The sequence below is a fragment of the Dryobates pubescens genome, chromosome 20, assembly GCF_014839835.1.
Source record: "Dryobates pubescens isolate bDryPub1 chromosome 20, bDryPub1.pri, whole genome shotgun sequence".
NCBI classification, from domain to species: Eukaryota; Metazoa; Chordata; class Aves; order Piciformes; family Picidae; genus Dryobates; species Dryobates pubescens.
Window position 1 is genome coordinate 1,845,225 of NC_071631.1, and position 18,720 is coordinate 1,863,944.

At 51.8% G+C, this 18,720-nt stretch overlaps 1 protein-coding gene across 21 annotated transcripts in view; it reads right to left on the reverse strand.

Annotated features, from left to right (window-relative positions):
• Positions 1-1,591: 1,591 nt before the first annotated feature.
• Positions 1,592-18,720, reverse strand: part of MACF1 (microtubule actin crosslinking factor 1) — a 176,916-nt gene continuing 159,787 nt past the window's right edge. For 6 of the 21 annotated variants that reach the window (XM_054170406.1, XM_054170408.1, XM_054170410.1 and 3 more), the window contains 15 exons: positions 18,272-18,400; positions 17,613-17,756; positions 17,317-17,505; positions 16,598-16,715; positions 15,483-15,646; positions 14,390-14,404; positions 12,549-12,711; positions 11,540-11,694; positions 11,245-11,319; positions 10,087-10,104; positions 7,716-7,833; positions 7,235-7,446; positions 6,574-6,684; positions 2,885-3,008; positions 1,593-2,067 (listed from right to left, as the gene is read on the reverse strand). In XM_054170406.1, coding sequence (XP_054026381.1) covers positions 1,808-2,067; positions 2,885-3,008; positions 6,574-6,684; positions 7,235-7,446; positions 7,716-7,833; positions 10,087-10,104; positions 11,245-11,319; positions 11,540-11,694; positions 12,549-12,711; positions 14,390-14,404; positions 15,483-15,646; positions 16,598-16,715; positions 17,317-17,505; positions 17,613-17,756; positions 18,272-18,400 — 1,995 coding nt within the window. In that variant the 3' untranslated portion in view covers positions 1,593-1,807. Of the gene's footprint in view, positions 2,068-2,884; positions 3,009-6,573; positions 6,685-7,234; positions 7,447-7,715; positions 7,834-10,086; positions 10,105-11,244; positions 11,320-11,539; positions 11,695-12,548; positions 12,712-14,389; positions 14,405-15,482; positions 15,647-16,597; positions 16,716-17,316; positions 17,506-17,612; positions 17,757-18,271; positions 18,401-18,720 lie in introns of all 21 variants that reach the window. The other 15 variants (XM_054170416.1, XM_054170415.1, XM_054170405.1 and 12 more) reach the window with 10 other exon arrangements.

Below are 18,720 nucleotides of genomic sequence, written 5' to 3' on the forward strand. Positions count from 1 at the left end.
ATAATAACAATAATTAAGAATGGAAACACAATTCCCCCTCCCCCAAGTGTCGTCCATTCCCCCCCCCCCCCTTCCCCCGCTCCCCTCCCCCTCACCTCACGTTTCTCCGCTTGAGGTATCTGTGAGTTACAAAAAGAAGAGTCTGAAAGAGAGTTCCTTGAACACTGGAGGAGGACTTCAGGCTTGGGCTTTTGTGGTTTTTTTTTTGTTTTGTTTTTTTTTGTTTTTTTGTTTTTACTTTTCTTAAATATAATTTTCCCCCTTGCTGAGACAGCAAAAGTTTAAAAGAGTTTATAAAGATGCATTTAGGAAACAATCCTAAAAGATAAAGCAGGTTCACAACCCTGCACCGCGCAGAAATCCTATTTATAGCTGAGTTTTTCTTTACACTTTCACATCTTCACCTTTGTTTTTGTTTGTTTTTTTTTTTTTCTTATGGGTGGGGTTTTTTCTTCCTTTTTTTTTTCTCATTTTTTTTCCTATTTTTTTCTCTTTTTTTTCTGTTTTTTATCTTTTTTTTTTTTCCTTTCTAATCTTTTTTATCCTTTCCCCCCCCTCTTTTTAATCTCATTTTTCCTTCCTGATATTTTCTTCTCCCTTTCTCATCTCTTTTTCTTTCCTTTTAGGTTTTCATTTTCTAATCTTTTTTTTCCCCCTTTCTCATTTTTTTCCTTTTTATTTTCCTAATCTCCTTTTTTCCTTTCTAATATTTTTCCTTTTTTTTTTACCTTTCTCCTATTAATTTTCCTTATTTTTTTCCTTTCTCCCCTTTTTTCTTTTTTTTTTAACCTTTCTCCTATTATTTTTCCTTATTTTTTTCCTTTCTCCCCTTTTTTCTTTTTTTAACCTTTCTCCTATTAATTTTCCTTAATTTTTTCCTTTCTCCCCTTTTTTCTTTTTTTTAACCTTTCTCCTATTATTTTTCCTTAATTTTTTCCTTTCTCCCCTTTTTTCTTTTTTTTAAACCTTTCTCCTATTATTTTTCCTTAATTTTTTCCTTTCTCCCTTTTTTTTTAACCTTTCTCCTATTATTTTTCCTTATTTTTTTCCTTTCTCCCCCCCCTTTTTTTTAACCTTTCTCCTATTATTTTTCCTTAATTTTTTCCTTTCTCCCCTTTTTCTTTTTTTTAACCTTTCTCCTATTATTTTTCCTTAATTTTTTCCTTTCTCCCCTTTTTCTCTTTTTTTTAACCTTTCTCCTATTATGTTCCCTTATTTTTTTCCTTTCTCCCCCCCTTTTTTTTACCATTCTCCTATTATTTTTCCTTAATTTTTTTCCTTTCTCCCCTTTTTCTCTCTTTTTTTTTTTAACCTTTCTCTCACTATTTTTCCTTAATTTTCTTTTTTCCTTTCTCCCATCTTTTTTTTTTTTTCCTTTTTTTTTTTTTTTCCATTTAATTTTCCTCCCCCCCAGGCCCCTCTCTTAAACAAAGAGGAAGGGCACCGAGAGGTGATTTTTGTTGATGTTGTTATCTACAGAAATATTCACATGAAAAACTTACAAAAAAAAAAAAAGAGAACCAAACAAAAAAAACCCCAAACCCAAAGCCCCCCCCCCTAAAAAAAAGGGGAAACAAAAAAACCTCCAACCCAAAACCCAAACCCCAAATCCACCCCCTCCAAAAAAAAAAAAACCCCAAAATAAAATAAGGCAGCTGCAAAACACAACTTTTCTTTTACACTTTTAACAATAGAGCTTCTCCCATTTAGAATAAATATACATCCAATGCAGGGTTAAAAACTGGACACAGGTGGAGGTGGGGGAGGTGCTGCTCTGGCTGTCAGGGCGCGGGGTACAGTATTATTATTATCTTTTAGGGCCCGGAGGTTTTGGGGTGGTGGCAGTGGTCGTTTTCTTGGACATGGTTGGGATTTTGGAAGGTTTGGCTGCCCCCCGGCGGGAGCCTCCCTGCCCGCCGGCGGCGCTGCTCTCCGAGGTGTCGGAGCAAGCCGACTGCGTCTCCAGCAGGTCGAAATCGGAGGCGTCGCTTCCCCGCCGGCTGCTCGCACGGCTGCCGGTTCGGCTGCCGGCCCGGCTGGTGGGACGGCTCGCGGTCTTCTTGGGGTCTGCCAGGGGTGCAGAGACAGTTGTGAGCAGGAGGAGGAACAACAAATGAAAAGAAGATGGAGAGGAGAAGGAAGAAAGAAGCAGAAGACGAGGAGGAAGAAGAGGAAAATGATTCCTCCCCATACCAAATAAAAGAGAGCTGTGATCAGGAGGGAGAAGAGAAGAGGGGGGAGAAGAGAAGAGGGGGGAGAAGAGAAGAGAAGAGGGGGGAGAAGAGAAGAGAAGAGGGGGGAGAAGAGAAGAGAAGAGGGGGGAGAAGAGAAGAGAAGAGGGGGGAGAAGAGAAGAGAAGAGGGGGGAGAAGAGAAGAGAAGAGGGGGGAGAAGAGAAGAGAAGAGGGGGGAGAAGAGAAGAGAAGAGGGGGGAGAAGAGAAGAGAAGAGAAGAGAAGAGAAGAGAAGAGAAGAGAAGAGAAGAGAAGAGAAGAGAAGAGAAGAGAAGAGAAGAGAAGAGAAGAGAAGAGAAGAGAAGAGAAGAGAAGAGAAGAGAAGAGAAGAGAAGAGAAGAGAAGAGAAGAGAAGAGAAGAGAAGAGAAGAGAAGAGAAGAGAAGAGAGGGGAGAATCCCCAAATTCCCAGCACCACCATGGCTGCTTCCAACTACCCACCCAACCCCTCTGAAACTGAGACAGGGTCCAGCAGCAGGACTGCTCCATTCCCAAGTGCCTAACGAGGCAGCAGCAAACCCTCACGCTGGGAGAGCTCCACAGCGTCCCCTCTCCAGGCAGGGACTGGCCAGCAACCCAGGGTCAGTTTAAGGAGCAGGAAGAATGGCAGCAGGAGGGGTTTTTTTGGGGGGGGGCTTTGCCACCCAACTTACCTGCCCGACTGGTTTTGGCACCTGTAGAGACTGGGGAGGAGCTGTTACTGGTGTCCCCAGCCAGGGAGGTTCGGCTGGAGTGGAAGGTTGGTCGCTTCAGCTTGCTGCCCGCTGAGGGGGTGACCTTGGGAGGAAGCACACAAAGAGCATCCCTTAGGTGCCACCTTGGCAGGAGATCACCTCCAAGAACATCAGCACCTCAGCAAGAAGATTTGGCCCCTGAAGGGTGCATCCATCTGAATGGTCAAGGAGAGCCAGGAGCTGGCGTTTCAGCAGCGGTTTGCAGGTAAGAAAAAAAGCTGAAAATTGTTGGGTGTTTTTTTGGGGGAGGAGGACACAGACACAGCAGCAGGTTGTGTGCTGCAGACTGCTGCACAGCTCTTTGGAGGGGAAAAAAAGACCCAAACAACCCTCCAAGCAAAGCTGAGATTCATCCACATGGAGGAGGAGAGCATCAGCTGGGCTCCAGAGCTCCACAAAGAGAAGAGGACAACTTGCACAAGGCAGGGACTGAGGCGACTGAACAGCTTTGGAAGGGGCAATCAGAACATCTTGAGATGACTCTGAGAGGTGGGGGGACATCCACCCTGGTGCTGGTGTGCCGTGTGGGACTGTGAAGCCACCACCCAAGGGCAGACAAATTGGAAGAGTGAGGCAGCAGTGACAAACTGGGACACAGAGAACCATCTTTGGCTGCATCCTGAAACGGAGCTCTCCCAGACCTTTGAGATGTTGCAAACAGCTGGCGGTGAGGGGAACGCGGCACAAGAGGCAGCTCTGCTCCTGCTGCTGTGGAGGAAAGCCAAGGGGTGAAGGGGAAGGTGCTGGCAGGGCAAGGGCACCCGGATCCAGCTGGAAAGGGCAGCTCCAGTTTCTATATCCCACCTAATTCTGGGGGCAGAGCTTCAGGGAAGTGACTGCTCGTGGGGTCCCCTGGAGCTTGGGGAGGCATCACTGCAAGGCAGCCTGGATGCGACCCAGGGAGATGTACATTAGCACCAGAGGGCATCTCCCAAAGCAGCTGCTGGAGGTTGCATAGAACCACGGAATGGTGAGGGTTGGAAGGGACCCCTGGAGATCACCCAGTCCAACCCTTCTGCTAGAGCAGGGCCATCCACAGCAGCTTGCCCAGGAGCACAACGGCCAGGTGGGGTTGGAAGCTCTGCAAAGAAGGAGACTCCACAACCTCTCTGGGCATCCTGCTCCAGGGCTCCAACACCCTCAAAGTAAAGAAGTTTCCCTCCACCCCCTGCAATTTGGTGATTTGGGGGAAACTTGGGAATGCTGAAATGGCACCAAACTGGAGCTGCAGCAGGAGAGGGTTGGGGTGGGATGGGAGAGGGGCAGCCGAGCAGTGGATTCCCTGGGAATCAAAATCCATTAACTCCTGATTGCGAAGGTTTCCTTTTCACCATCAAGAGATTTCCAGTCTCGTCCTCCATCCTGTTTTACAAACAAGCAGCAAGCAGCTGATTCAGAGCAATTTTTGGGGGGTGGGTGGTGCTGATGGGGGTGCTCCTGACCTTCTGCTGACTCCAAGCAGTTCCTTCTCTGGCGTGAAAGCAGCTCCAAGCGTGACGCCCTCCTCCTCTCACCAGCAACCACCCAGCTTAGCCCTCACCACCCCTTCAGCACAGGGCAGGAATCCAACCAGGAGGAGGCTGAAAGTGTCAGGAAGCTCAAAGCCTCAGCCCAAACTGCTCCTCCTCGGGGAGGAAGCATGGAGGTGGTGACAGCTGGTGGACAGCCCAGGGGTGCTTCAAGAGGGGGAGAGAGAGAGAGGAGCGCCTGGGCACGGGGCGGGCGGTGTGGTTACAGGGCAGGCGCTGGAGCTGATTCTCAAGCCCCAACTCGGCTCTTGGGTTTGGAAAGCCCAAAGGTGGCCAAACCTCTGCAGCAGTCCCAAAGCTCTCACAGCTTGGGCAGAAGTGAAAGTTTTGGTGTGTTTGGGTTCCTTTTCTTTAAGCACAAGGCTTTGCCTTGAAGCAAGAGAGAGGTTTTAAAAGCACAACTCTGCTTTTTTAAGCACAGCTTTGCCTTTTTTGAGCACAGCTTTGCCTTTTTTGAGCACAGCTTTGCCTTTTTTAAGCCCAGATTAATTTCTTTAAGGGCAAATCTGCTTTCAAAGCACAACTCTGCTCTATTTTTAAAGCAGAACTCTGTATTTTAAGCACAAACCTCATTTTTTAAGCACAACTCTACCTATTTTTTTTAAACCCAAGTCTATTTTTTAAGCCCAGATCTATTTTTTAAGCCTAGATCTGGGGGGGTTTTAAAGCACAACTTTACTGTTTTAAAGCACAAATCTGCTTTTTTATACTCATGAATTCAATTTCTTAAGCACAACTCTACCTATTTTTTAAGCCCAAGTCTATTTTTTAAGCCCAGATCTATTTTTAAAGCCCAGATCTGTTGGTTTTGTTTTTGAGCACAACTCTACTGTTCTAAAGCACAAATCTGCCTTTTTTAACCACAAATTCAGTTTGTTTAAGCACAACTCAACCTTTTTTTAAGCACAACTTTTAAGTACAAATCAACTTTTTAAGCACAACTCCACCTATTTTTTAAGCACAGCTCTCTTTTTTAAGTAGAAATCTGCCATTTTAAGCACAACTTTAAAGTGCAAATCTGCTTTTTTTTGAGCCCAAATCTTTTAAAGCTCAAATCTATTTTTTTCAAGCCCAAATCTCCTTTTTCTAAGCCCAAATATGTTTTTAAGCTCAAATCTCCTTTTTCAAGCCCAAATCTCCTTTATAAGCCCAAATCTCCTTTTTCTTAGCCCAAATCTCCTTTTTCTAAGCCCAAATATGTTTTTAAGCCCAAATCTCCCTTTTTAAGCCCAAATCTCCTTTTTATAAGCCCAAATCTCCTTTTTCTAAGACCAAATATGTTTTTAAGCCCATATCTCCTTTTTAAAGCCCAAATCTCCCTTTTTAAGCCCAAATCTCCCTTTTTAAAGCCCAAATCGCCCTTTGTAAGCCCAAATCTCCTTTTTTTAAGCCCAAATCTCCCTTTTTAAGCCCAAATATCCTTTTTAAAGCCCAAATCTCCCTTTTCAAGCCCAAATCTCCTTTTTTAAAGCCCAAATCTCCCTTTGTAAGCCCAAATCTCCTTTTTTTAAGCCCAAATCGCCCTTTTTAAGCCCAAATATCCTTTTTAAAGCCCAAATCTCCTGTTTTAAAGCCCAGATCTCCCTTTTCAAGCCCAAATCTCCTGTTTTAAAGCCCAAATCTCCCTTTTTAAGCCCAAATCTCCTGTTTTAAAGCCCAAATCTCCCTTTTTAAGGCCAAATCTCCTTTTTTAAAGCCCAGATCTGCCTCTTTTTTAAGCCCAGCTCTCTTTCTGAAAGCCCTTTTTGCTTTTCCTTAAAGCACGGTGGGGAGGGTTGGAGCAGATGACCTCTAAGCTCCCTCCCACCCTGAGCCACTCTCTGGATTCAGTGAGTTGTGCTTTGCCCCAAAATTGATCTTTTTTGGCTTTGGTTTTTATTCTTTGGGGGAGGGGGGGTGGGGTGGGTGATGACTCCGAGTTAGAAAGGGCCTGAAAACCACTCCCAGCGGTGCTTCCAAGCGCTGCTCTACCACGGGGCAAGCGTTAGGAGTGGGCAGGGCAGCAGGAGCGCCCCGCTGCCCGCGGGCCGTGCCCGCGGCGTTCCGGCCGCGCCGGGGGGGTCCCAGGCCATACTCTACCTCTGCACCAGAGAGCTGCAGGTCAGGATAATCGAATCCCCTCAGAGGGGTGCTGGCTTTACTGTTTATCAACCAGGGTTTGTCATAACATCGAGAGAAGTGGTGTGGAGTCTGTGAAATGGAAAATCCAGGGGAGGGAAGGGAAGGGAAGAGGTGGAGGTGAGTGAAAGGGGGAAGAACAAAAAAGGAAATGGAAACGTACACGGAAGGGGGAGGGGGGAAAAGGGCACTAAAATGATACAGGAACCAAACAGGGGATGTATAAATCAAAATCAAGAACTCAGGTGGTGAAATAAACCATGGTGGGTACAATGTGGTAGGAAGGGAGAGACGATGGGGGATGGCTTCTTGCTGCACGTGGCCTCAGGGACCTTCACCTGCATGGTGAGCGCTGGGGACCCTTCTGCAGAGCCACCACCAGCACCCAGCTTGGGCTGACAAACCTCTCCTGCATCATCACACCCCACCCATCCCACCTGGACTGCAGGGTTCTTCCTGCAGACACTGTAACTGTCTTGAAGAGACCACAGCAGGCATCGAGCCCCCAAGCCCCAACCTTCCTCCTCCTCTGTACACCTCCTGCAGCTCCTCGTCTCACCAGGGTGGGTTTGGAGGTCTCTACAGGAGAGGAAAAGAGGGAGGCTGCCCAGGGGAACCCCACCTTGGCTCCACTGGCAGGAGTTGCAGGGGAGGAGGGCATGGAGGCGCAGCTGTGGTTGCTCTGGCTGGCACTGGAGCTGGATCGCGTCGGGGAGGCTGCTCGGGAGGAGGGTTTGGACCTTCGGCCTCGCGACCGGAACGGAGTCATCCCCTGCGAGGCTCCCTCCGGCAGGATGAACTTCTCTCGCAGTTCAAGGTTGGTCCTTCCTCGGGCTGCAAGGGGCCAAAGCAGAGGAGAGATGAAGGTTACAGGAACCCAACCTCATTACCAAGGCTCAGGAGGCTTTGGGGGTGTGTGTCACAGAACAGGTCCTTGCCAGGCACCCCAAGCCCATCTCTGAGGGCGAGAGCATGGCAGTGAGGCCTCTTAGGTGGACAACCAGCCCCGCTCTGGGCCCTTCTGATCCTTCACAGCCAGAGCAGGCAAGTTGGCAAGCTGGGTGAGAAGACCCCAGCTGCACAAAGGCCAGGAGCTGCTTTACCTCTGCAGGGATCATTCTTCACCAGGAACTCATCCAGGGCCATCCATCCTCCGCCCACACGAACCATGACCGTGCTCCGCAGGATACGGACCAGCCGCAGCTGCTGGGAATCCCCGAACTGCAGAGCCAAGGAACAGGTCAGACAAGGGGCACAGGACAAGGGACACTCAGCTCCTGCCCACAGCAGGCTGCACCAGAAGCTTTTACTCAGCTCTTGAATACTTCTGAGGTTTCTCCAGACAGGTTGTCCTGGAGTAAGGGCAAGCTACACCAATTTGCAGGAGATTTTCCTGCTGTGTGGTATTAAAGATGATGCAACTATCCAAATCCTTGAGTTTTAAAGCAGGAAAGAGAGATCTGGGGTTGGTTTTGGGTCTTTCTTCTTTACAGCAGCAAAAGAGATTTTGGCATTTGGTCTTTGGAGAGCTTTGCTCAGCCAGGGTTGGAGTTTTCCCTTTCACTGTGAAGGAAACAGAAGCTGGCAACTCAAAGGACCCTCCTGGTGCAGCCCACGTGGGGAAGAGCTGATTCAGTGAGGCAAGCAGTGCTGTGTCACCACCGAGCCAGAAACCTCTTCTCATCAAGTCTGAAGCCCAGGGAACTCCACTGAGCCTCAGACTTGAGTCCAACCAGCCAGAAAGCCGCAGCCCCAGCCCCGGAGATCGCCCAGTGCGGATGTGTGGGTGAGCGCGGAGGGGTGGGAATCCAGGCAGGGATCCCACAGCCAATGGGGGATTAGTGATTGCAGATGTTCATTAGTGATGGCCACCACCTGCCACATCAGACCAGTGCCCCCTCAAGCACAAGCATCAGGCTGATTTTTTAACATCTCCTGGATGGCCAAACCCAAGTTCCTGGTTGCCCATGGCACCGGGCAGGCAGCGGAGCCAGTGCAAGGACACTGGGAGCCTGGCTCAGCTCTGCAGCCAGGACTACAGAGGACCTGCTGTGATGAGAGGAGGGGAAAAACTTCTGTGCTGTGAGGAGCAGGCTGCCCAGAGAGGTTGTGGAGTCTCCTGTTCTAAGAGATTCCAAACTTGGATGTGATCCTGAACAACCTGCTCTGAGTGCCCCTGCTTTTAGCAGGGGGGTTGGATGAGATGATCTCCAGAGGTCCCTTCCAACACTCAGCATGCTGGGATTTGTGCATTCAGCTGCTGCTGAAAACTAATCTGAAGGCAGAGCTCCCTCAGGTCCACCCAACAGGCAAGTTGGTTTCTTTTTGGGCATGGTTTTGGCAGGGCACCACCATTCCACATAAACCCTCAGGGGTTTCTGTTGGAGGAGGAGGGGGACAGTGGGCACATCCCCACAGCAGGTGATGCTCCAGTCCCCATAACAAAGGAGCTCTGGCCCCCCGAGCTGGCCCTGGCACACAGTGCACCATGTTGGGTCACGACCCAGGGATCCATGCAGGAGGGGTGAGCCCTGCACCAGTTAGGAGTTACTCAGTAACTGGGTTTAGTCATCATTACCTCTGGGATTAAAGGGATGGGCTTGGCATTCTCATTCCATGGTGACTGGGATCCAAAGCCACCCAGAGCCTGGTACAGCCCTCATGCAGGTACCCCCCAGGATTTCAGGACAGGGCTGGGAATGAGCCCAACTGTATCCCCATGTTCCCCATCACAGGGTGCCAGCATCTGCCCCTGCTCACCACCAGCACCCTCAATACAGCCAAGAAAGGAGGCACAGAGAGCAAAATCTCTCCTTTTTTATCAAATCCTGCTTTTCCCATTGAATTTCCACCTTTTCCCACTGAATTTCCCCCTTTTCCATTGAATTTCTTCCTTTTCCCGTTGAACTTTCCCCTTTTCCCATTGAATTTCCCCCTTTCCTGTCAAATTTTCCCCTTTTCCCATCAAATTTTTCATTTTCCATTGAATTTCCTTCTTCTCCCTTTGAACTGTCCCCTTTTCCCATTGAGTTTCCCCCTTTTTCCATTGAATTTCCCTCTTTCCCCACTGAACTTTCCCCTTTTCCCAGTGAATTTCCCCCTTTCCTGTCAAATTTTCCCCTTTTCCCATCGAATTTTTCCTTTCCCATCGAATTTCCCTTTTTTCCTATTGAATTTTCCCTTTTCCCATTGAATTTCCCCCTTTTTCCTGCCCACTCTAGTCTTGTTTGGTTGGTTGTTGGTTGGTTGGTTGTTGGTTGGTTGGTTTGTTTTGCTTTGCTCTGTTCGGGGTGGGGGTGTGGAGGTCACTCCCAGCTTGGGCACCTGCCTGTACCAGGCTCTGCTGAGCAGCTCTCCCAGCTCCCATCCCCCCACAGCCCCCAGAGGACAGAGCAGCAGCACAGACACACAAAAGCTACATCTGTGAGGTAAAAACCAGAGAGGTGAGAGACAGCACCACGAGGCAAACTGTACCTGATTGCCGAGGAAGAACTACGGAGGGAGAGGAGTTGTGGAAGGAGGAGGAGAGCAGGGGAGGGGGAAAGGAAAGTTGAGAGGCAGAGGAAAAGAAAAACAAGAAAAACATTGCTGGGATTAACAGTGCAATAACCATGAGAACTGTTAACTGCAGGGAGTTAGAAACTGGGGGGCAGGGGGGCAGGAGGGGGGTTTACACTGTTGGGGTGTCAGGTAGAAGGTTGTAGGGGGGGAGGGGGTGCAGCCCAAGAGGTGAGCGCTGCAGCTTGGCTTCTCCCAGCTGGAGCATCAGGCCTGAAAGCAGTGGGCAGGGAAGTAGGCAAGCTCTGCTGCCCAGCTCTGCTGCCCAGCTCTGCTGCCCAGCTCTGCTGCCCAGCTCTGCTGCCCAGCTCTGCTGCCAGCTCTGCTGCCCAGCTCTGCTGCCCAGCTCTGCTGCCCAGCTCTGCTGCCCAGCTCTGCTGCCCAGCTCTGCTGCCTGCTCCTTCCCCCAGTTCACCTCGGTGAAGGCTTTGCAAGGTAAACAGCCAGCCAGCTACAAAGAGATCCTGTGAGGAAATGATTCTCCCTGCCTGGGGAGCCAGCTAAGGAAAACACAGGCGTGAGGAACACTCATCCAGGAGGAGAGCTTCAAGGGCAGCTGCTGGTGGAGTGAATGCAGCGTTTCACAGGGCTGCTGGAATGGCTGCCCCAGAACAGGGACACTTTTATGCTCTCCTGCCTCAGGGAACGCCCTGGGGCCAAGGATGGTGCTGGGCAAACACCACCCAGCCACCTCCACTGGGAACTGGAGGATGAGGTCTCCATCTCACCCCCTCTCCACCAAGCCAGGCTGAGCATCCCACTTGGTAACCACCCCCTGACCCCGGGTGGGAAGTGGGAGCAGGATTTGTGCCATCAGGGCAGCGTCTGGAACCGGAGCAGGGCAGATCTGGATTGGACATTAGGGCAGTGAGGGTGGTGAGACACTGGAACGGGCTGCCCAGAGAAGCTGTGGATGCCCCATCCCTGGAAATGTTTAAGACCAGGCTGGATGAGGCCCTGAGCAACCTGGGCTAGTGGGAAGTGCCCCTGCCCATGGCAGGGGGGTCAGACCTGGACGATCTTTAAAGCCCCTTCCAACCCAAGCGCCTCTGCCAGTCGCTGACTCTGCCTTACCCTGTACTTGTTCTCGCCGATCTGCTCCACTTGAAACCTCTTGGCACACTTGCACTGGGCCACTTGCCTGGTGACCTGCCACCACCAACAAGAGAGGGGTGAGTGACCCACCAGCATTTTGGGACCCTCCCCCAACACAAGGGATAAACCCCAAAGCTAAGCAGCCCTTCCTTCCAAGCCATGCTATGTGCTGCCAGCGTTTTGCCTCAGCATCACCGCCGTCATCTGTTTCTTGACTCCCCCACGGCCACCCTGCAGCCTGAGCCACCCCAGCAGCCTTCTTTTGGTGCTTTACCTCATCCTCGATCTTGTCAGCATCGGTGGTGGGGCGGTAGGCATCCTTGTTGGGATGGAGGGCAGCCACAAACTCGTAGTAATCGATGTAGCCGTCGCCATCGCGGTCGAAGATGTCAGCCACCGCCGTCATCTCCAGCTTCGTGGTGGGGAATTCTGCAAGGAGCAGAGAAATGAACACCCAGGGCAGGGACTGGGGATGTCACAGCATGGTCTGCATCTGCTGGCTTCAGTTTTGGGCCCCTCACTCCAAGAAGTGCTTGGAGAGGGTACGGAGGAGGGGTAACAAAGCTGGGGAAGGGTGTGGAGAACAGGGCTGGTGAGGAGCAGCTGAGGGAACTGGGGGTGTTCAGACTGGGGAAAAGGAGGCTGAGGAGAGACCTTCTTACTCTCTACAGCTCCCTGGAAGGAGGCTGGAGCAAGGAAGGGGTTGGTTTCTTCTCCTGAGGAAGAAGTGATAATGACCTCAAGTTGTGCCAGGGGAGGTTTAGGTTGGACAGTAGGAAAATTTCTTTGCTGCAAGAGCGGTCAGGCTCTGGAACAGGCTGCCCAGGGAGGTGGTGGAGTCCCCATCCCTGGATGTGTTTTGTTTAAAGGTCATCTGGATGTGGTGCTTGGGGATATGGTTTAGGGCTGAGCCTTGCAGAGTAGGGCTCTCAGTTGGATTTGGTGATCCTGAGGGTCTCTTCCAACCTGAATGTTGCTGTGATCATAGAATCAGAGAATTGTCAGGGTTAGAAGGGACCTCAAGGCTCATCCAGTGCCAACCCTGCTGCCATGGGCAGGGACACCTCACACCAGATCAGGTTGCTCAAAGCCACATTCAGCCTGGCCTTGAAAACCTCCAGGTTTGAGGCTTCCACCACCTCCCTGGGCAGCCTGTGCCAGGCTCTCACCACCCTCATGACGAAGAACGCCTTCCTGACATCCAATCTGACCTCAGCGCTCCAGCAGGGACCTAGCAAGGTGGCCATTTTTCCCGAGGCAGCTCCAGGCAGGCAGGGACTTACTGGAGGCCAGGATGCCATCGATGAACTCCTGCCTGGTGATCTTCCCGTCCTGGTCCTTGTCGATGCGCCGGAAGAAGTCCATGACGCGAGACTTCTTGTGGTTCATCCAGCGCATGTACTTCTTCCGCCACACGTCGAAGTCAAAGTTGGCAAACTCCTTCAGCTGGAAGGCAAAGCCACCACAGTCAGGGAGGGGAACCCTTGAGGAGCACCACCCCCAGCTCTCCAGCACCCTTCCACCCCCAGCCGAGCCCACAGCCAAGCTCCCAACCCGAACGCCGCCCGCCCTGGAAGGGCAATTTGGGTTTATCCAGGTGAACCCCACCCTCACCCCCACCCCCATTAACAAGAGGGCCACCTCCAAGTGACTTTGGGGAACAGAAGGACAAACAGCTTAGCCAACAGCCACTACGTGGACCTTGCATCACGGAGCCACGGACAAGGGATGCAGCATCCCCCGCGCCGGGATGCGCACACAGACGCAGGGCGGGCAGCTACTGGCACGCAGACGCACACACAAACCTCCCTCCTGTCTCTGCTTGGGCATTTGGAGGATGTTTCCTCACCTAGCAGCTCACCAGGCTCTGCCCAAGAGGAACACCCACTGTTGGCACCGTTCTGGGCACAGCTTTCCCCTCTAAAGCAGCCAAGAAGGGATTTCTTGCTCATCTTCCAGGTACAACGGTGCCTGGGACACATCTCAGCTCTGCCGACCCCCAGCCCTGCAGCTCTGCCCCCAGCTTCAGGTAAGCCACCCTCCAGTTTCAACTGAAGCCCCTTTTTACCCCCTCCCTTCTCCTGAAAGGACTCCCCTAAAAGTCCTCCCATAAAAGAATTCTCTGAAGAGGACTCCCCCTAAAAGGCCTCCCCTTAAAAGGACTCATCCTAAAAGTCCTCCCATTAAAAGCCTCCTAAATGGACTCCCCTAAAAGTCCCTTAAAGGCCTCCCCAGAAAGCCTCCTAAGGACCCTCCTGAAAGGACTCCCCTGAAAGTGTCCTAAAAAGACTCTCCTATAAATCTCTTGAAGGACTCCCCTCAAAGCCCCCCCAAAAGGACTCTCCTCCAAGTGCCCAAAAAGGACTTCTCTAAGAGGACTCCCTCTAAAAGTCCTCCTCTTAAAACCCCCCTGAAAGGACTCCCCTAAAAGTGCCTTAAAGGACTCCCCACCCCCACCAGCTCACCCCAGCTTTGAGCCTTTGTTTGATTATTATTTTTTGGGGGGGATGACACCTGGGAGGGGAGGGGAGGGGAGGGGTCCCCTAAACATTTTTAGGACTTGAAAGCCACAAAGGTATCAAACATGAAAACGCAGCAACTGCTCTGACCTACAGCAAAAGCAAAAGAAGAAAGACAGAAAGGAAGGAAGGGAAGAAAGGAGGGAAGGAAGGGAGGGGAGGAGGGGAGGGAGAAAAGGAGGGAGAAAAGGAGGGAGGAAGGGAGGAAAGAAGGGAGGAAAGAAGGGAGGAAAGAAGGGAGGAAAGAAGGGAGGAAAGAAGGGAGGAAAGAAGGGAGGAAAGAAGGGAGGAAAGAAGGGAGGAAAGAAGGGAGGAAAGAAGGGAGGAAAGAAGGGAGGAAAGAAGGGAGGAAAGAAGGGAGGAAAGAAGGGAGGAAAGAAGGGAGGAAAGAAGGGAGGAAAGAAGGGAGGAAAGAAGGGAGGAAAGAAGGGAGGAAAGAAGGGAGGAAAGAAGGGAGGAAAGAAGGGAGGAAAGAAGGGAGGAAAGAAGGGAGGAAAGAAGGGAGGAAAGAAGGGAGGAAAGAAGGGAGGAAAGAAGGGAGGAAAGAAGGGAAGAAAAAGAGAGCAAGCAACCAAAATGAAAAATCAACAAATCAAACCACTCACTTCTGGGCATAGCTGCTTTTGATAAGCATAAATAAAATAAAAACAAACAAAAAATTCCATTAGATTTGGAAAAGAGAAGAGGCAAAAGTTTGTTAAACTAAGTGCTAGGAGCAAGGCCAAGGGCTGGCTGGCACCACCTTGACAGACACCAGTTGCAAAGGGTGGGAAGGAATCCATCAAGGAGCAGTTTAATGACAGAAGCCTTCACTTTTTAGCTGTGCACAGAACATTAGGGGTTGGAAGGGACCTCCAAAGTTCATCCAGTCCAACCCCCCCTGCCAGAGCAGGGTCACCTCGAGAAGGTCACACAGGGATGCATCCAAGTGGGTTTGCAATCTCTCCAGAGGAGACTCCACAACCTCCCTGGGCAGTCTGCTCCAGGGCTCCAGCACCCTCAGAGCGACAAAGCTGTTCCTCATGTTCCTAGGGACCCTCCTCTGCCCTCCCTGGCACCCATTGCCCCTTCTCCTGTCACTGGACATCACTAAGCAGTTATTTTTTTGAGGTTTTGAGCCCCTCAGTTCCAGAAGGACCTCAGGGAACTGCCTGAAAGAGTCCAGCCCAGAGGCACAGAGCTGCTGCAGGCAGTGGAACATCTCCCTGGGAGGCCAGGCTGAGAGCTGGGGCTGGGAGCAGAGGAGCCTGAGGGCTGCCCTCATGGCTGGGGATGAAGATGTGCAGGGCTGGAGCCAGGCTCTGCTCAGGGATGGCCAAGGACAGCACAAGGGGCACTGGGGGCCAGCTGGAGCAGAGGAGGTGCCAGGGGAACAGAAGGGAAAACTTTGTCCCTGTGAGGGTGACAGAGCCCTGGAGCAGGCTGCCAGAGAGCTTGTGGAGTCTCCTGCTCTGGAGCCAAACCTGCCTGGATGTGTTCCTGTGTGCCCTGCCCTGGGTGATGCTGCCCTGGCAGGGGGGTTGGACTGGATGATCTCTGGAGGTCCCTTCCTACCCCTGACACTCTGTGATTCTGTGTCGTGAAAGGCAGCAGGGGACCATCTGCAGGTAACTCAAGAGGTGACACCAACTGTGGTGAGCAGCCCCTGGTGTCCCAGCATCCCCCTGACCCCATCCCAGAGCAGCTGGTGGCCATTACCTCCTCCAGTCTGTCCAGGGCATCGTTGAGCTTCCGCTGTCGCTCCAGAGCCAGCAGCCAGACCTGCTGCCAGCGAGCTGAGAGCTGATTGATCCGAGGGTTCTTTGTCTCTGACTGGGAGATGATGGGCATGCTGGGGGGGGCAGCCTGACCCAGGGATTTTCCTGGGGATAAAACAAAAGGGAGACATGGAATCGTTTGAGGTGGTGCTGGTGGTGGTGGTTAGCAAGTCCTGAAGGAGCAGCAGTGAAACCCAGTTTGTTTCTCAAACAGCAAAGCTCCCACAGCCTGCCTGGCTGCTCTGCCAAGGGATGTGGTGTCCCCAAGGGAGGGCAGGGTGGCAGATGGCTCTACACCCAACACAGCCCTCCCAGTGCTCCCCCTGCTCTTGGGAATTCACACTGCTTGGCAAAGGCCTTGAAGATCATTGAGTCCAACCATTCTCTAACTCTACCAAGCCTGGTGCTAAGCCATGGCCCTCAGCTTCTTTGAAGCACCTCCAGGGATGGGGACTCAGTCACCTCCCTGGGCAGCCTGGGCCAGGCTTTGAGAAACCTTCCAGCCAAGAAGTTTCTTCTAGCGTCCAACCTAAACCTCCCCTGCTGCAACTTGAGGCCATTTCCTCTCATTTTATCACTTGTTCCTTGGGAGAAGACACCAACCCCACCTCACTCCAACCTCTTTTCAGGGAGCTGCAGAGAGCCAGAAGGTCTCCCCTCAGCCTCCTTTTCTCCAGGCTGAAGACTCCCAGCTCCCTCAGCTGCTCCTCCCCAGCCCTGTTCTCCAGCCCTTTCCCCAGCTTTGTTGCCCTTCTCTGGACCTGCTCCAGCACCTCAACGACCTCCTTGGCACCAAGACCCCACTCCAAACAAGCCCCAAAGCCTCCTCACTGCAGGGAGGAAGAGCAGAGCAGGCCCAGCAGAAGCTTGTCCCCAGCAGGGGTGTTTTGGGAAATGCCACCTGGACATTTTTCCCCTCCTGAGATCTTTCAACCACCTTCCTGGTGCCTTGCCAGTGCAGGATGCCTCCTTAATTGATAATCAAAGCTAATGAGCTTCATTTCCTCCCATCACAAGCAGGTTTCCCCCAAAGCTGTGATTCAAGAGGAGCCTCACTGTTGCTGCGAGACTTCTCCATGAAGGGTCCATGAGGGGGCTCAGAGGCTTTCCTCTTGTAGGTCTTGGTGACCCTGTCCACATCTGGCTGCTTCCTTGTCATCTCCTCCATGAAGGACTGTTCAAGACACAGAAAGGAACAGGACAAAATTTGGCAGTTTGGAGATGTTTTTCAGTCTCCTGCTGCTCCAGGTCCTCGCTGGGATGTGCCAAGCCCATGAAAGGGAGGTGAGCACTCAGCACCAGCTGTGGGGGTTTGGGGCTGAGCTGTTCCACAGTGCTGGCTTGCATTGGAAGGGACCTTAAAGGTCATCCAGTTCCAACACCTTGCCATGGGCAAGGACACCTCCCACCAGCACAGGTTGCTCAAGGCCTCATCCAGCCTGGCCTTCAACACCTCCAGAGAGGAGGCAGCCACAGCCTCCCTGGGCAGCCTGTTCCAGTGTCTCCCCAGCCTCACTGGGAAGAATTTCTTCCTCATCTCCAGTCTCAAATCTCCTCTCTTCCAGCTCTAAGCTGTTGCCCCTTGTTCTGTCACTACAAGCCCCACAGGATCGTGGAGCTCATCCTCTGGGTTGGCTTTGCTCTCAGGTGACAGCTCCAGCTGGGTTACACATTATTTTAATGAGGACTTCCAAGAGGATTCAGTGATGAATGAAGCAGGAATGAACCTCCCTGCCCCTCTCCCAAGTGCCTACCATGCTCAGCACTGGGCTCACCTGGTGCTCAGAGATGAGGGCTTTGACCTGATCAATATTTTGAGGCATGGGCTCCTGGTCCCGCTGGATCAGGGTTGTCTCAGCCCACTGGATCCAAGCCAGGAGCTCCTCCAGGAGCTCTGCATTTGCCACCAGTTCAGAAAGTGCAGATTCCAGTCTCTGCTGGTGCTGCTTTGCCCATGTGAGAACCTGTTGGAAACACAGAGCCAACCATCAGCCTGCTCTGGGAAACCTGAGACTGGAACCTGGGGCTGGTACCCACCACCAGCCTGGAAACCAAGCCAGGGGGCACTCACCTCCTCAAACCTGGCTCTGATGATGGTGATCCAGTGCTTGATGGTGGTGATGCAGTCAGGGTGGCAGGCAGCCAGGATGACCTCCCCCATGCTCACCGCCGCGTTCACGTCCACTCGCTTCTCCTCCACTTTCTTCATGAACTCCTGAAGGGCCCAAAAGGATCAGTGTGCAATGTTCTACCCCATGCATCTTGCTCAGAATCACAGAATTAACCAGGTGGAAAAAGACCTCCAAGATCATCAAGTCCAACCTATCACCCAACACCATCTGACCAACTAAACCATGGCACTGAGTGCCTCATCCAGGCTTATTTTAAGCACCTCCAGGGATGGTGACTCCACCACCTCCCTGGGCAGCACATCCCAATGGCCAATCTCTCTGTCTGGGAAGAACTTCTTTCTAAGATCAAGCCTAAACTTCCCCTTGCACAGCTTGAGACTGTGTCTTCTCCTTCTGTCACTGCTTGCCTGGAAGAGGAAACCAACCCCCACCTGGCTCCAGCCTCCTTTCAGGTAGTTGTAGACAGCAAGAAGGTCTCCCCTGAGCCTCCTCTTCTCCAGGCTAAACAACCCCAGCTCCCTCAGCCTCTCCTCACATGGCTTGTGCTCCAGACCCCTCCCCAGCCCTGCTCAGGTTGGGTTCCTGAGCTGCTCCTTACCTTGTGGGCATCGATGAGGGACTGCAAGGCCTCAGCGTCGTCAGGAAGCGCTCCCCGAAAGCGCAGAGACTGCTCAGCCTCCGACAGCCACTCCAGCAGCAAGTGCACAGCTGTCCTGAACTCCTCTGCCTGTGGTGACAAAAGCACAAGCATCACTTAGTCCTCCTCCTCTTCCTCCGCAAACCAGCTGCTCCACCCAAGGCTGAGAGCCGCAGAGACTGAAAGGGACTTGGAAGGGACTGAAAGGGACTTTAATAAACCAATTAAAAGCAAGGAGAGAACCGGCAGGAGGGTTGGAACTTGATGATCTTTAAAGTCCTTCCCAACCCAACCCATTCCATGATTTTTATGTTACAAAGCTCTCTCTGCTGGCCTGGGCTTGTCCAGCACCAGCAGGTCAGTCCCACAGCAGCTGGGCATCTCCTTCCCCTTGGCATCACAGCAGGCTA